The sequence below is a fragment of the Chenopodium quinoa genome, unplaced genomic scaffold (assembly GCF_001683475.1).
Source record: "Chenopodium quinoa cultivar QQ74 unplaced genomic scaffold, ASM168347v1, whole genome shotgun sequence".
Classification (NCBI taxonomy): Eukaryota; Viridiplantae; Streptophyta; class Magnoliopsida; order Caryophyllales; family Amaranthaceae; genus Chenopodium; species Chenopodium quinoa.
Genome location: NW_018742385.1, coordinates 312612 through 331366, shown reverse-complemented (window position 1 = coordinate 331366; position 18755 = coordinate 312612). Strand labels below are relative to the sequence as shown.

The 18755-nt window shown below is 35.4% G+C and overlaps 1 protein-coding gene across 1 annotated transcript; it reads right to left on the bottom strand.

The window, feature by feature from the left end:
• Nucleotides 1-489: 489 nt before the first annotated feature.
• Nucleotides 490-18398, bottom strand: LOC110698852 (pentatricopeptide repeat-containing protein At2g39620-like). Its single transcript, XM_021876374.1, has 4 exons — nucleotides 15597-18398; nucleotides 15423-15499; nucleotides 1911-2073; nucleotides 490-553 (listed from the first exon to the last, which is right to left on the bottom strand). Exon 1 carries the CDS (start codon nucleotides 18334-18336, stop codon nucleotides 15784-15786), a length of 2553 nt encoding a protein of 850 aa, XP_021732066.1. The 5' UTR covers nucleotides 18337-18398; the 3' UTR covers nucleotides 490-553; nucleotides 1911-2073; nucleotides 15423-15499; nucleotides 15597-15783.
• Nucleotides 18399-18755: the final 357 nt, after the last annotated feature.

Sequence of the window (18755 nt, the reverse complement as noted above, 5' to 3'; positions counted from 1 at the left end):
CCAATCCCCACAATAGAAAGGAAAGAAACGTTTTGTTGAACACTAGAATCGAGCAACACACCAACAATTTTCTCTAAATCAGACTCTCTTCCAATTATATCAGATTCATAAACATAAGAACAACTCTCAAGCCTTCGACTCTTAATAGGCTTAGGATCAATGGTCAAGCTGAACCGACTATCATTAGCAATAGCATCTAACTTTTTCTTGATCTTCTTAACCCCTTGAGCCATATTGTAAGCTGTACAAAACTTGCTAAAAAAAGAACGGACACGATCCTTGATTCCCTCAGTGAGCTTATTCCGCTCAGCAAGAGTGACAAACTCGTCAAAGAGATCATCGGCTTCATAAACTGCTTCCTTGAGTTCTTCAATATAGAGCTGATCTTGTTCGGACAACTCTCGCTTGGCCTCAGCATCCTTGAGCACAGCTTTTACTCTAAAGACGGTGCCACGAAGTGCATCAAGTTCGGATTTGTAGCAAGCAATGGAGCAGTTCTGTCTGAGCTGATCACAATCCAGTGCTGCAAACAAAGTTTGAGCTACAGACATGGCTGTTCCAATATCCATTTTTGGTTGCAGAAAAGAGACAGAAAATGAGAGTTTTGTGAGAGAAAAAGAAAAGGTGAGTGAGTGATAGAGATTAGAAAGTGATAGTCAATACATAATACTGAACTTGTTGGCTTAATTACGCATAATAAGGTTGGGTCAATCTTGAAGGTCTTAAACAATGATCTGATATGCAATTTTGCCAATATACTCCTACCTAGTTGACTCGAATACATTCTGGTTTCATCTTTAAAAGTTCAACCCAACTTTTATTTTGGGGTGTGTTTCCAATCAAAGTTCTACTTTTCTTTTATTTTTTTCTTTCACACATTCACTTATTTTTGAAATTTATTACCATAACATAATCAATCTTTTGGGAGCGCTGAAAGCCTGAAAGCATATAGCCCTCTTTTTTTTTTAACCATTTTTTTAATTATAACTTAAACCTAATTTAACACTTAAATAGAAACAATAACTTAAATTAAAAAATATCATCAGTATTAAATGGAACTTTAATAACCTGAGCTAATAGCTAAGAATCTTCAATTGTTCTAATTAGATTTGTAAGAGTATCTACAGTAGTAGATTTCAAAACAGTGTCAAATTTAAAAAATGAGTGAGAATGGTGTTAGTACTGATCAACAAGCTAATAATTGACCAAATTAAAAATGACCCCAACATGATATTTGCATTTCATGGCAAGGTTCTACTGTACTAACTAATCTTGATTTAAAGGTTAAATAATTAAACAACAATAATGATCCGTACAATAATTGGTTCATATTATTGACATCTCAATTATTGAATCAATAAAGTCACTGACCACCAAGTTGTAATTGCTAGACTTTTCCGTGTTTACTTTGCTTTTGTATTTTCACACTAGTGATGAATGGTGACACTTTTATCAGTAAGGTGTAATTTTTTCGAACTTTGCTTTTAAATTCATATTTTAGGCCAAGCCAACAATTATATTTAGAAGACATATGTAATTCTTGATTTGTGCCCCCCAGGTGCACCATATCCCGGTATAAAAAAATAGCCGAAAGAACATTGTTTTCCTTTTTCATTCGTTTTGTAATAATTGCAACACTTCCTTATTTGATAAGGTCTCAATACTATTTTTATTATTTATCTCTCCTACCACTAACACTATTTTTTTTTCTTTCCAGCAAACAATGAAATATATACACACTAACTATACTTTATATTATAAGATTCTCCCTTTGATCCCCATACTCCCCACCCTATAATATTTTAAAACTTTGTGCCCTCCCTATAATTGCAATTATTACGAAATTAGAGTAAATTGTAGTAAAGAACATGTCATTGCTTTGTAAAGAACTTAAGAAGGAAATTTGCTACCAAAGCTTATGCAGAAATTCGCTGCGGATGTGTTTCATGCTTGCAGCATTATTGATGCAGTAACAGCCAAACTCACTGATGTTTTAATCATACTTTCTGAAAAACTGATAAGACACTCCATTGTTTTTGGCCGCTGTTCAGCATAAATGGTATTATCATACAACTGCAATAATCAGATAAAAGGGGTGTTAAATTACTCATGAGAATGAGCTTAGAAATGCCAAATGGTGTTTTAATATTCGAGGACAATCAGATTACGGACTGCAGCAAGGAAGAAGAAAAAGCAAAATTAAATCTACCATTAAACTGCACAAATAACCAGAAATCACTGAGCAGCAAATCAAACCTGTCCTCACCCTTCCCTCCAACAATTGGAACCTAACTGCCTAACTAGCAAGCTCTCAGTGATATATGCAGAACTATAACTACTATACAGAAATTACATTATAACACCTGAGAACAAAACTGCAAGACAAAGAAAATGATATATTGAGCATGACCAACAGAGGTCTCTAATCTCTAAAATTAGAAAAATTTCCATCCTTTTATCTGGTGGGGATTTTCTAATAATAACAAGGGTCACAAATGGAAATGAAAAATTCAGAAAATAAACTTTGAAGCGTGAACGAAATCACTTTCCCAAAAGTATAATTCTGATCCTATACTACAACCGGGTATCATGGAAGTCGCTTAGGAGATACAACGAAGGCCAATTACAATCACAAGTAGAATGATTGCACAATACAATGTAATTAAGTGTATGAGCTTTTCCCTCAAAAAAAAATGTATGAGCTTTGTGATGATGAACAATAAAGTGCAAAAGGTTCTTTCAAGAGAAATAAAACTGATTTTCTTGAACATATGATTTCATCATATATGTATAATATATATAGAGCAAAATAACCAAGCATAAAACCGAAGAAAACCATCAAAGGTTGCCCAGCCAACACCCGCGCCCAACCGAGATCTAGCGACCCAGATTAATCTGGGTGCTCTCGCGCCTTGTTGAACCGTGTAGTTGTGTCAAAATCCTTCGCGCTTGCGCCTGCCTGGGCGGAAGTGACCCGAATGGGCAATCGCCCAACGAAAATTCTTCTTCATTCTCGAGCCCGCCTGGCAGCAAACCAGAAACCTTCATGCTTGCACTCGCGCCCGGTAGGGCGTGCTCTGACCGGCAGTTTGCTTTTTCGCTAAATTGATATTATCTTTGGTCTAATACTTGTTTAATCAATTCACAATACCTTAGCCTAAGTAAAACAATCAAACAACATGAATATTGTCACCAATACTCTAAATTATTCAACAATCCTCCCCCTTTTAGAGTATTAAATTAGACTCATTGCAAAACATCATCAACACAAAAAATCTTGTGCATAAATGAAAGTGTACAAAGACTATTCGGTATCATAAAATGTTTGAACCAACAGTAATACATACTTCCTCCGTTCTTTATTACTTGACCCGCTTTGACTTTTACACTATTCATCACCCCTCCTTTGACCGTCTTTTGTGAATAATATGTAAGGAATAATATACTCATGTAAGATCTTTTTGGATTCGTCTCAATAAGTAATATCATAATATACAACTTTTATAATTTTTATTTATAGAGAATTGAAGTTATTGATCGTTAAAGTTTTGCATTGGCAAGCGTGATAAAAGAAACAAAGTAAAAAAGAATAGAGGAAGTATTAGATACTTGAAGATATTACACACACAAGATTAAATACTTAAATACATATTTACTTGACACTTACGCCATGTATCCATATCTATTCATAAGTACATCAAAGCTACGCCCATAATAATATCTTGAAGCGGCTAAAATAAATACTTATATAGGTAGATTTCCAAAACATGCTCCTGTGACAAAGCACAATATTAAGAATTCTATTAAGTTAAACAACCTCTTGACATCACAAAAAATTCGGAACTTTACCTTAGATGAATATACAAGTTCCCAATTAGCAAATAAGAAAGTTAATTTTGTTGAACTTAAGACCCTACGTCTTATAAGACTTTAAGTTAAGACTTTCTCATTTGTAATTATTTAGGGCTCCAATCCTAAACCGATTGCCATCTCATTGTTAACAATTCTTGCCAACGCCTTTGTGAAACAATCGGTGAGATTAAGATTTGTTCGAACATAATCAATAGTTATCACACTATCCTTCCTTAGTCCTTGAATGTAGTTATGTCATACTCCAATGTGTCTTGACATACCAATATAAACATAGCTATATGCCCTTGCCTAAGTAGCATTGTTATCACAATGTATCACTATAGGTTAAATCGTTTTTGGCAACAAATGTATCTCAAAAATGAACTTCGATGTCATTGTGGAGTCCGCAATGCAAGTTTGCTTCTTAGAAACTCATGAAATAACACCTTCCTCATATAGGAAAACTCATTCACTTGCGGAGGAATGGTCTTTATTACAAATCCAACTTGCATCCGAATATCCTTCTACAACCGAGAGATATCTACTATACAACAAACCATAATCCATGGTTTTCTTCAAATACTTCAACAAGCATCAAACCGCTTGCCAATGTAACATACTAGGATTACTATTTTACTAGTGTACCTATTTAGTTGACAAACTGTATAAGCAATATCCGGCCTAGTATTTGGCATGGCATAAATCAAACAACCTATTACTTTAGCATATACCTAATATGTATCAACTTTACGCTAGGATCCATACCTGTTGAATAAAGAGATGTCGAATCATCACTAACATTGAATTTCTTGAGCACTTTCTCAATGAAATGAGATTGTGACAAAACCATTTTTTCTTTTTCCCTCTTTCTAATGCCCAAGATGACATCCGTTTCTCACATGTCTTTCATGGAAAACCGAGAACTAAGAAAGGATTTTGTCATTTTTTAACTTGTGATAAATCCGTTCCAAATATCAATATGCCATCAACATATAGACAAATTAAGACACCTTGACCGTTGTCATCAACTTTGCTATATATATAAACTTGTCTAAATTGTTCAACTTGAAACCATTAGACAACCTAACCTCATCAAACTTTTGATGACATTGCTTAGGTGCTTGTTTTAGCCTATACAAAGATATAATAAACTTGCAAACTTTTTCTTCTTGACCTTCCACAACAATAAACTTCTTCCTCTACATTTCCATTAAAGAACGTTGTCTTGACATCCATTTCATGGATCACAAGATTATGGATAGCCGCAAGTAGGGGTGTGCAAAAAAGGACCGAGACTGGTCGGACCGTTAGATTCCGGGTCGGTCTTCGATCCTCACAAATTGGTCATTCCGGATTTCCGGTCCCGACCGGCTAAAAACCGAAATGGACCGGAAAGTGAGTTTTGTAATTTTTGGATGAAAAATTTAAACTTTATGTTTCAATTTCTAAAAAATTTAGGTACAAAACTTGTAATTTATAAATTTTAGGTGCAAAATAAGATTACACGCAAACAAAAACAAGACGTTAAAAAATGATGTCTAAGACACTAAAATGCAAAAAAAAAAAAAAAAAAAAAAAAAAAAAAAAAAAAAGGGGTCCATTAGGGTCCAAAATCGGACCGAACCGGAACCTGACCGATGAATTACGGTCTGGTCTTCGATCACAAAAAAAAAAAAAAAAAAGTTGATTCCGGTCCATTTTAGTCACGGTTCGGTTTTGGACCGGTGCACAGCACTAGCCGCAAGTATTGTTGAAATTTTAGCAACTGATGCATATATATCAAAATAATAGATACCAGGTTTCTGTGTAAAACCTTGTGCCACTAACCGGGCTTTAAACTTTTCAACAGTTCCATCAATGCTCAATTTCTTTTTTAAGATCCATTTACACCCTATTGATTTACATTTTGGTTGTAATTTAGATAACATATCTCATCAATAATAGTGTTTTTCCCAAATGGAGCATCACGAGACCTCATAGCCTCATCATATGTCAAATGGATCATCTTCCAAATTTAAAATGTATGAAAATTGTGTCGAAATAGAATTCCTTAATCTTTTAATGAAGTACACATGAAAGTCTGAGCCAAAAGATTTTCTTTCCTTGCCATTTTACTTCTCCTAGGTTGAGATGATGATGTTAATGCCTCCTCTAAATTAGTTTGGTCATCCATCTCTTGATCAAATTCATTTTGGTCAAAACTTTAAGCATCGGTATTTGGAGTTATATCCTTTGGTCTAGGAATTGATAAATACAAATTTTCATCAAACAATGCATCTCCAAACTCAATGGTGATATGAACTGACCAATAGTCATTTTGTTCAATTACATATAACCTATAGGATTTGTTATGTTCCGATTATCTTATAAAAATGCATTCCACTCCTCTTTCACTTAACTTTTTAAATTTAGGCTCCGCCACCTTTACAATTGCCCTACAACCCCAGAGATGACTCAAGTTTGGTTTTCTTCTTTTTGCCATAACTCATATGGGGTTACCTCATTCCTTTTCATTCTCGGTTTAAAATGTAACAAACAGTTAATATTGTTTACCCCAAAATCTATCGCTCCATCCCGAATAGAATAACATGGAATTCCATTTCCTCTAAAGGCCTATTCTTCCTTTCTCCTACACCATTTTGTTATGGTGAGTATGTCGCGGTAGTTTTATGTACTAATCCTATTTATTGGAAATAACTTGGTTTATGGTATTCACTACCTGTTAGAAATAAAACTAAACTTACCGTATCTTTTATTTAGTTTTATCTTTTATGCTTTCCTAGTTAGATGAGGATTGTAATTAGGAGACTAGATATATTTTAGGTATGTATAATCAATTTAGGATTATTTAGACTTGGGAGAAGTAAAAATATTGAAGCTAGTTGATGTGGGTTTCTATGTTAGACTATATAAGAGGGATTAGGCTTACTAGAAAAATAACGATGATAAGTGAGTAGGAAAATCATCTAAGAGCGTAAAAATAATGATGGTTTATTGAGGAGAAAGATCATTAAGAGGGTTATTGTCTTAAATTTTAAGATCTTAATAAAACAAAATTGAGCTTGAGCGAAAGAAATCGAAAATTCCTCATAAACACTGTCTCTTTTATCATCGTGTTTTGCTATTAATTTTATTTTGTGTTTGAGGGTGAGTTCCAAATCGTTCAATTACAATACTTCCGTTATGGCACCACCTTCATCGGTTCCTTATCTTTTGATTTTACCTTTAGTTTGCAATTCTACTTCATTTTTGTAGATTTTAATTTATAAGGGATTCATCCCTAGAATGCAATACACAAACATAGCAAAATCTTGAAAAATCATCAATGAAAGTTGCTAAATACTTTTGTTACATCAATGTATAAAAAAAGGCATGCTGAGGCGATAAGCAGTGCCTTAAGCGCACCTTAGTGAAGTGAGGCGCACTATAAATAATTGAAAAAAATTGGCAAATTACTTCTCAAGTACGCCTTATCAAAATCGCCTCGCCTAGGCCAAAAAGCACTTACCCCCTATCGCCTTGCGCCTCAGCGCCTTAGGTGCGCTTTTTCACATAGATCACTATGCACTAAATCAAGCAATGATTATTCTTTTTCTTTTCTTGAACATCCGGAAATGGTTTCCTCGTGAGTATGTCAACATGCATGTCGTACACTTCTCTATCCTTGGATCAAAAGGCGTAATTAAATCATGTTTTGACATAATAAACAAATTTTTTATAATTAACATCTCCAAGTCTTACATGTCATAGAGAAGAGCAATCATTAACAACATACAAATAGTCTCTCAAAGTATTAGAAATACTAACCTTAAATATTCTATCACATAAATAACCAAGTCCTACAAATAAACTATCTTTAGACAATATAAATTTACTCGACTCAAAACCATTTTAAATCTAAACAATTCAAGATAGCACCGGACCCAAGATTTCTCCTAAACTCGGGAGCATACAACACATCCCTTAAAATAAGATATTTGTCGAGCTAAACATTAACTCTACTTGTCCCTTGCCTAGTACTTCTGCGGTGGAATCGTTCCTCATGTAAAGAATCTCTCCATTAATCACCTCAACAAGGGATTAAACAACGAACAATCTTTGCAAACATGCCTGGATGCTCCAGAATCAATGTACCAAGTAGTATCACCCTTGCTTGTTTTGGGATTGGCTTGACCCGCCTTTCCCACCTTAAGCCTGTTTGTTGTTCATCTTTTCTTCCAAATCGTGCAATCCTTTTTAAAATGACTGGGTTTTCCACAAACCCAACAAGCTCGTTATTATTTTACCATCACTTCCCACTTTAGGCTTTTTGCCTTTATTTTTGCTTGAATCATTTCCTCTCTTCCTCTCATTAGAATTAGCATCCTCCACCACATTAACCGTGATGGAACTAAGATTAACATCTTTTCGTCCCTCTTGAACTCGGATTTCCTCCTCAATCCAAATGTGAGAAGCCAAGCCCTCATCTTTATTATGCTTTGAAACATTTTTAAAATTTTTCACACGGGATGGTAATTTATCAATTATTAAAGAAACAATAAAGGACTCATCAAAATTGATATTGTGTTGCCTAAAACTCCTTAAAATTATTTGGATTTCATGAAATTGTTCCATAACCGAGCTATTATCAAACATTTTGAAATTATTGAATGACCTGACAAAAAATTTCTTGTTAAATGCATCCTCGACCATATACTTAGACTCTAGTAAGTCTATTTCATCGTAAAGCAATTTAGCGAACTCATGAAATTGATAGACATCAAACAATTCATAGGACATACCATTTAGAATGTGACCGTGGCATATGTAGTCATCATTCTCGCACTTGTTTCTTTTTCAAGTGGCATCTAACGTCTTGTTTTCCTCATCCGAAGGCATCGGCGATGTGAGAACATAAGCTACACCGAGTGATGTTAACACAAATTGCATCTTCTTTGCCATCATCGAAAATCCACTCTCTTGAACTTGTCTAATATCTGGAATTTAGTCATCATTTCTTTCACATTTGCCATCATTGTAGTAAATTATACTTTTGGATTGTTGGGTATTTTCTAGTAGTAATAAGGGTCACAAATAAATGGAAATGATAAATTTAGAAAATAAACTTCGAGACGTGAACGGAATCACTTTCCTAAAAGTATAATTCTGACTCAATACTACAATCGAGTATCACGTAATTCACTTAGGAGATACAACAAAGGTCAATTACAATTACAAGTAGGATGATTGCAACACAATGTAATTAAGTGTGTGAGATTTGTGATGATGAACAATAAAAAGCAAAAGGTTCTTTAAAATCAATTTTCTAGAACATATGACCAAGCATAAAACCGAAGAACACTGTTAAAGGTTGCCAACCAACAACCGCGCCTAACCGAGCAGCGACACGCCCAACCGGGCGAGCGAGATCTAGCTACCTAGATTAATCTAGGTGCTCTCACGCCCTGCAGTGAAGCTGCATCAAAATCAGTTTTTGTTGGATCATATGTTTAATAAAATCAATTTCATTTCTCTTTAAAAGAACCTTTTGCATCGTATTGTTCATCATCACAAATCTCACACACTTAAGTACATTGTATTGCAATCATCCTACTTGTGATTGTAATAAACTTTTGTTGTATCTTATAAGTGACTTCTATGATACTCAATTGTAGTATAGGGTCGGAATTATTCTTTTGGGAAAGTGATTCAATTCACGCCTCGAAGTTTATTTTCCGGATTTATCATTTCCATTTCTTTGTGACCCTTATTACTACTAGAAAATCCCCAACAATCCAAAAGTATAATTTACTACAATGATGGCAAATGTGAAAAAAATGATGACTAAATTCCAAAAATTAGACAAGTTCGAGAGTGGATTTTCGATGATGGCAAAAGAAGATGCAATTTGTGTTAACATCGCTCGGTGTAGCTTATGTTCTCACATCGCCGATGCCTTCGGATGAGGAAAACAAGACTTTAGATGCCACTTGAAAAAGAAACAAGTGGGAGAATGATGACTACATATGTCATGGTCACATTTTAAATGGTATGTCCTATGAATTGTTTGATGTCTATCAATTTCATGAGTCCGCTAAATTGCTTTACGATGAAATAGACTTACTAGAGTCTAAGTATATGGTCGAGGATGCATTTACCAAGAAATTATTTGTCAGGTCATTCAATAATTTCAAAATGTTTGATAACAGCTCGGTTATGGAACAATTTCATGAAATCCAAAGAATTTTAAGGAGTTTTAGGCAACACAATATCAATCTTGATGAGTCCTTTATTGTTTCTTCTATAATTGATAAACTACCATCATGTGTGAAAGATTTTAGAAATGTTTCAAAGCATAAGAAAGATGATATCAATCTTGAGGGCTTGGCTTCTCATATTTGGATTGAGGAGGACATCCGAGTTCAAGAGGGACAAAAGGATGTTAATCTTAGTTCTACCATGGTTAATGTGGTTGAGGATGTTAATTCTAATGAGATAAAGAGAAGAAATAATTCAAGCAAAAATAAAGTTAAAAAGCCTAAAGTGGGAAGTGATGGTAAAAAATCACGAGCTTGTTAGGTTTGTGGCAAACCCAGTCATTTCAAAAAGGATTGTACCATTTGGAGGAAAAAGATGAACAACAAAAAGGCTTAAGGTGAGAAAGGCGGGTCAAGCCATCCTAAGACAAGCAAGGGTGATACTTCTTAGTACATTAATTCTGGAGCATCGAGGCATGTTTGCAAAGATCGTTTGTTGTTTAAATCCCTTATTGAGCTGCTCAATGGAGAGATTCTTTACACGAGGAACGATTCCACCGCAAAAGTACTAGGTTAGGGACAAGTAGAGTTAATGTTTAGCTCGACAAATCTCTTGTTTTAAGGGATGTGTTGTATGCTCCCGAGCTTAGGGGAAATCTTGGGTCCGGTGCTATCTTGAATCGTTTAGATTTAAAATGGTCTAAAGATAGTTTATTTTGAATCGACAAATCTCTTATTTGAGTCGGGTAAATTTATATTGTCTAAAGATAGTTTATTGGTAGGACTTAGCTATTTATGTGATAGAATGTTTAAGGTTAATATTTCTAATACTTTGAGAGACAATTTGTATGTTGTTAATGATTGCTCTTCTCCATGGCATGTAAGACTTGGACATATTAATTATAAAAAATTTATTTATTATGTCAATACATGATTTAATTCCGTCTTTTGATCCAAAGATAGAGAAGTGTACAACATGCATGTTGACATAATCACAAGGGAAAAGAATAATCATGCTTGAATTAGTGCATAGTGGTCTATGTGATTTTCATAGCACACCTTCCTTAGGCAACAAAAAGAATTTAGCAACTTTCATTGATGATTTTTCAAGATTTAGCTATGTTAATTTATTGCATTCTAAGAATGAAGCCCTTACTATATTTAAAATCTACAAAAATGAAGTAAAATTGCAAACAAATGGTAAAATCAAAAGATAAGGAACCGATAAACGTGGTGAATACTATAATTCAAGTTATTTTCAATCAATAGAAATAGTAATGTAGTACATGAAACTGCCGCACCATACTTACCACAACAAAATGGTGTAGCGGAAAGGAAAAATAGGACTTTTTAAGAAATAATAATTCCATGTTATATCACCACAACAAAATGGTGTAGCGGAAAGAAATAAAATAACTTTCGAAGAAATAATAATTCCATGTTATCCTATTGGAGATTAAGTTATGGATTTTGGGGGGAAGTAGTATTAATTGTTTGTTATATTTTAAATTGAGTTCCAAAGAGGAAAAAAAAACGACTTGTTTTTTCACAAAGATTTGGTTTTTTGGATTAAGTTTTTGCAAAGAAGAGGCAGGTTGATTAATACATACAAGGGTGAGGATGTTTTATGTATTTTTAGGGAAAAAACATATGGGCCCCACTTGCCGGAATTGCTTGCCGGAAAAAAGAAAAAAGGGTAGTGATGCCCAAACTTTTTAAATTTTGGGTAGTGTTTTTTTATAGAACTTTTTAGCAAGTAATTGTTCACAAAATCAACTGAAAATGAGTTCCTGACAACTGATATTTAATTTGATTAAGCTAATTTCCTGTGAAAAAAAAAAAGAAAAAAAAAAAAAGGGTAGCTAATTTATCTAAATAATGATGATGTACCTAATTAGTTGTATTAGTGGAGTATGATGTGGGATCATGTTTATCCACTTAGTTTGTTGGTTGCTGTTTAAGTGCAACTTAGTTTCATTCGTAAGCCTATGTGTAGGTAGTTCTGTTGTTCGTAATTGAATGAGAATGTCGTGATACTAACTAGTTCTTCTTCTCCATGTTCCACCAAGACTTAACTTTTTTCTTTTTAACTATTACATCATTTACTAACTCTAGAAGAGAGTGCATGGAGGGGAACATTTAGTTAAGCTACTATTTGGTCCACGTTGGAAACATCACATTAATAATAATAATATCACATTGGTCCACGTTGGAAAGAGCATTTAAGAAAAATTAAGAATGTTATAAAGAAAATCAAGAATAAAATTCAAGAAAGTTTTAAAAGAGTGGTTAAAACTAGGGGTGTTCAAAAATACCCGACCCGATGACCCGACTAATTTTACCAGGAATTTTTTAAATTCTTTTGAAATTAGCGGGTAGGGTACCCGACCTATGAGAGTGGCAGGTAACCGTCCGCTGACCCGTGAGATAGGTTTATTTTTTTTTTTTTTTTTAATATGCTGAATCATCAAGGGTTAAGGTTTTAATTCCCCACCCACCACCATATTCTCTCTCCTAGTCTCCTCTAGTCGTCATTCCCTTCTATCTCTTTCTCTCTCCTTTTTCTTTATTACTCTTTATCCTTGTTCTTCTAATCTTCAATTCACCCTTATACTCTCTTCTTATAGTAAAATGTAAAATTTTCTCTACATCTCACCCCAATGCATGCAAGGGATCAAGCGACTACAATATCTACAACCATCGAACCATCTCACCTCCCCATTCATTAGGGTCGGAGTGTGTTTGAGTTGAAAATTGATGATGTAGGCTGACTTTATGGTGGTCGTCGGACGAGGGATGGATGCGGGATGGATGTGATGTCCATCTGGTGGTGTATTGTTTAGTTCACCTTCATAATTGATTTTTGGTATTATTCTTCAATTTGTATATTGAATACTTTTACAAATAAATCCCATTAATTGAGGGTATTTTTATGATCTTGATGTGGGTTTACATTATTAAAGATTTATGATATGTAATTTGTATATATACGGTTCAGGACTAGAGAAGGGAAGCGTTCTTTTGTCTCATCAATCAACACAATATCATCAGCAAACATCATGCACCATGGTATATCATCTTGAATTGCACTCGTCATTTCATCCATGACTATAGCAAAAAGAAAAGGACTAAGTGCAGAACCTTGATGAACTCCAATTGTATTTTGGAATTCTTCATTCTTCCCAACAATGGTCCACACACTTGTGCTAGCTCCCTCATACATGTCCTTAATGATGTCAATATATTTCCGCGAAACGCCTTTCCTTGTTAAAGCCCATCAAAGAATCTCCCTTGTACCTTATCATAAGCCTTCTCAAAATCAATAAAAACCATATGTAAATCCTTCTTCTTATCCCGATATATCTGCATTATTTGTCTCATAAGATGGATTGCCTCCACAGTCGATCTTCAATGCAAATTGGTTTTCCAAGATCTTCACACTTCTCCTTAACCTTTGTAGTATCACTCGCTCCCAAAATTTCGTAGTATGACTCATTAGTTTGATCTCTCGGTAGTTAGCACAATCTTGGACATCACCTTTGTTCTTATACAAAGGTATCAAAGTACTTCTCCACTACACAAAAGGCATCTTATTACATCCCCAAATTTTGTTGAAAAAAATTGCCAACCATTCAATTCTTGTTTCTCCCAAACATCTCCAAACCTTAACAAGAATGCTATCAGGTCCGACCGCTTTTCAATCCCATCTTTTTAGTGCCATTTTAACTTCTCCCAATGAATCCTCCACATAAACTCCCGATTAATCATATCATGAGGGACACTTGTATCACTGAGTTCGATCTCCATTGAATAAACTATCAAAGTAAGACCTCCATCTATCCTTTATTTCCTTGTCCCCGAACTCTTTCGTCAATATGCTTCACACATTTGACCTTTCCAATATCCCATGTCTTCCGATCTCTAATATGAGCAAGCCTATAGATGCCTTTTTCTCCTTCCTTTGTATCCAAGCTTGCATAAAGGTCTCAGTTCACTTTCATACTCGCCTCCCTTACAGCTTTCTTCGCTTCTTTTCTAGCTTCTTTATACTTCAACGATCAAGATCTTATAGCAATCTCGTTTATTCTTTATCGCCACTTCTTCATTCCACCAAGATGTGTCCTTACTCGATGGCATGCTTCCTTTGGATTCTCCTAGGATTATTTTCACCACTTCCTTTATGCTATGCTCCATTTTACTCTACCCTGCATCTACATCCAAATCAATGGTACCAAACCAAATTCCTACATCCTCCATCTTTCTTACATTTTTTTGTTGGTTCTCCTTTGAAGTTTCCACCACTTAATCTTAGGCTCCACTTGTGGTCTCCGCTTCCTTACATATCTACTGCCTCAAAAATCAAGCACCACAAGTCTATCTTGAGTTATTGTACTCTTCCTACGGATCACCTTACAATCAACATAACTCTTGCTCCAAGCATTCCTTACCAAGAAGAAATCAATTTGACTTGCATTGCCCGAACTCCTATAAGTCACTAGGTGAGAGGTCCTTTTTTCAAACCATGTGTTCATGATACTTAAAAGCTATGCCAATGCAAAATCTAAAATATAATTTCCCACTTCATTCCTATCTCCATTGTTCAAAACATCCATGAATACTTTCAAAGCCATCCCTCCTAATGCCCACATGTCCATTAAGATCGCCCCCAATGACTTGGACAAAAAAGGAAGTGACTTAGACAAATAGAAACAACTATAAATGGTGAATGGGAAATTAAGTTAGGCATACTAGCTAATATTGTGAGACCCTCTGATCAAATAACAATAGACTATCTGGACGACACGGCATTCTCATTTAAATATAGGCCGGCCTGGCATCACCGAAAGGATTGAAACCACATTCGTAGGCCGACAACAGCCCCCAACCTTTTTGGTTGAGCGCTGCTTGCAAATGAATTTTTTATTGTTTAAAATTAGAAGGGGTAAGCTGCAAACACTTTTGTCAGTGTACCTAATGGGATTTATGGGTTTAACTATATTAAGTAAACCATCTGTATTTTTTAAGCATCTTGCTTGTATCAGTTGTATGTTGTCAATGGATTATCATCCCACCATTCTAAAGAAGAATCAAGCCAAAGCCTACCTTCTTATGTATGCAAAGTGAAACTTAAGCAAAGGAAGACTCAAATTAGGTGTCCTGCAACCATAAGTTATGAGATGAAATGGTACTGTCCTAGGTATAACTAGTCCCCCTCATTCCCCTCCATCCCCAAATTAGACCTTTGAGCAATGTTATGATTTCCGCAATCTACAAAATTTAATACTTCTATGTAAATGAAACTTGAATATGGGAAGGTTATAAAATGAGGATTACCTGTTATATCTTCGTGTTTTATAATAGGCTGCAATCTCTGCTGTCTTCTCTTCCTCGAAATAATACATATCTGAACACTGTATCATAGTAGAAGAGTAAATGCAAGCATCAGCAAAAATGACTACAAAGCAAGATCAATTACCAGCAATTAAAAATTATTGATACTGCCATTACATGGTTTTGGTCCTTGGTGAGCATAGTCACGGCCAATCTTCTTCTGTGAGTGCATAAAGAAATATGTGGAGCTCACTTTCTCACAAATTGGTATGGAAGTAACCACAAAATTCTGTTACATGCTCTCATCAGAGGCTCACAGCTACCAGATTCAAGTATCTTTCTGAAATCTAAAAGTTTTCTTGACCTAAACCCAACTGCATCCCGGGATTTTCTTGAGCCCAGCATCACTTTGTTGCAACCTCATGTTTTTAGCCTCAACCCACCTACCAGATTGAGCATAAATATTTGATAAACCAATAAAATGTGCGGGGTTTCCAGGCTCAAGTTCCACTAACTTGTTCAATGCCATTTCTGCCAAGTCTGAATTAGAATGCATTCTACATGCGCCCAATAAAGCTCCCCAAACAGCAGCATCAGGTTCGACTGGCATTTGATTCAGGAGGTTTGTGATTTCACTAAATAGACCACCACGGCCCAACAAATCAACCATGCAAGCATAGTGCTCCAATTTGGGTTGAAGATGGAACTTTTCATGCATGGAATTGAATATTCTTCTTGCTTCTTCTACCAAACCACCATGTCTGCATGCTGACAGGACACTCAGAAAAGTCACTGAGTCAACCATAACGTTATCACATTGCATCTGTGAAAAAAGTTCAACAGCACGAGCTGCATGCCCATGAAAGGCATACCCAGCAAGCATTGTATTCCATGTTACTGTATCTTTGTTTTTCATCTCATCAAATAATTTCTCTGAACAATCAAAGTGTCCACATTTGGCATACATATCAATAAGACTATTACTAATGTGTGTATTGCACTGAAACCCCATTTTTGTTGTACAGGCATGAAGTGCCATACCTTCTGGGAGAGCAGTTAGATCTGCTACTGCAGGAAGGACACTTACCATAGAAACTGCAGAATGCTGTAGTCCTTCAGATTTCATCCGACAAAAGGCATAAAGAGCTTCTTTGGACTTCCTGTTATGCACATAACTGGAAATTATGGCATTCCAAGTAACCTCGTCTTTGATGGAGTCCATTTCATTAAATAACTTCTCAGCGGAACATATCCTGTTGCACTTGCCATACATGTCAATCAAAGCATTCTTTACATGACACTCAGATGCGAATCCGCCTTTTAAAATCAAGCCATGAACACATGTCCCTTGTTTTAGATCTTGAGAAAGTGCACAAGATGGGATCACACTCACCATAGTTTCAAAATCAGGTTTTAACCCTGAAGTTAGTAATTCAAGAAATTTTTTCATCACTTGACATATGTTGCCACTATGAGAATATCCACTTATCAGTGAATTGTAGGAAACTATGTTTTTGCTCGGCATTCTATAAAAGAAGGCCAGAGCCTGAGTGAACAACCCCCGCTTAGCGTACATTGAAACTAGGCCATTCCCGACTGCAATTTCTGAATCAGTACCTGCTTTAAGACAATAACAGTGAATGCTTTTTCCTGGTTTTCCGGATGAAAGTTCTGCGCAAGCTGGAAAGATACTCAACAGAGTTACACTACTTGGTTTTAGCTTATCATGCACCATTTCACGAAATAGTGATACTGCTTCTACAGGGAACCCACATTGTACAAATGCAGCAATTAAAGCAGACCAAGCAATCAAATCTTTTTCCTTGAGTGCCCTAAAAATTTGATTGGCTTTTCCTAAATCTCCACATTTTACATACATTGTCATCAGAGAAGTAGCAACTATAGTATCTGAGTCAATACGATATTGCATTGCACAATTATGAATCTCCTTCCCTTCCTCTAAATCTCTCAACTGGGAAGCAGCTAAAGAGGAACTAACAACAGAGATTTTATTCATCACTGCACTCTTACCCTTCATCTCATCAAATAACTCCAAGACTTCACAGAAATATCCATTATGAGCATAACCAGCCATCATCGTTCCCCACGACACATGATCCCTACCACGCAACTGATCAAAAACAGTTCGAGCATATTCTAAAAACCCACATTTAGAGTATATATCAATCAATCCATTGTAAACTTTAGTTGGAAAACCTCTCCTGATCACAAAGCCATGAATTGACCTACACAACCTTACATTCTCCAATTTACAAACACTAGGAAACATATTCAACAATGTAACAGAATTCGGCACAACCTCAACTCGCTGCATTTCCCGGACAAACCCCAATGCTTCATCAGGCCCATCCTTTGAAAGTCCAGCAATCATAGCATTCCAAGAAACAATATCTGTCTTAGGCATTTTATCAAACACTTCCCGTGCATGATCAAGTCGGTCCATTTTACAATACATATCAACCAAACTAGTGGAAATATACACGTCCAACTCCAATTTTCTTCTAATCACGTCATTATGAACCCTAACACCCTCTTTTAAGTCAAAATTACCAGCACAAGCTTTAAGCACAAAAGTATAAGTATATTTATCAGGCACTAATTCTCTTTCTAACATTCTACCATACAATTCTAATGCTTTATCAAATTGATCAGACCTTGAATATGCTCTAATCATCGAATTATACAAAATTACATCTGGGTTTGTTACAGAATCGAAAACCAACTTAGCAAAATCACATTTTTGGAGTGAAGAATAGGTGTTTATCAAATGGGTAAGGATTGAATTGGTATGGGACATACCCAGAACTACCAAACGGCCATGAATGCTGAGAAGGGAGCTCATATTTTTGCAAGAAGAAAGGAGAGAAAAATAGTGAGAGTAATTGGTTGGGACCATGATTTTTGTTCAAATTGCTCTATTCGTGGAAGGAGAGAAGGGTGTTCAAAGTATTGCTACTCGTTGAAGTTTATTTTGAAAATCAATTACTTTTAAGGAGTGCTTGGGAAGAATTGCAATTTCATATAGTATACAGCTATTTTTTTTATACGGATATTTCATCAAATGCCACTGAGTAATTTAAAAATTCACCAAATACCATCGGATTTTTCAGAATTCACCAAATGCCACTGAGTTTTTAAAAAATTCACCGAGTGTCATTAATGACTAACGGCAGTTAACTACGTTAGTCATTAAGGCTAATTATGCCACGTGGTGGCTTATGAGTGGTTGCTTATTAAATTAGTAAATTAATTACTTAATAAAAAACTTTAAAAAAAAAAGCAACCACCATGAACCAGCCCCAACCACCGTCTGTC

Coding starts and splice junctions, on each gene's coding strand:
- LOC110698852 (XM_021876374.1), bottom strand. CDS start 18,336: ATGGTCCCAACCAATTACTCTCACTATTTTTCTCTCCTTTCTTCTTGC.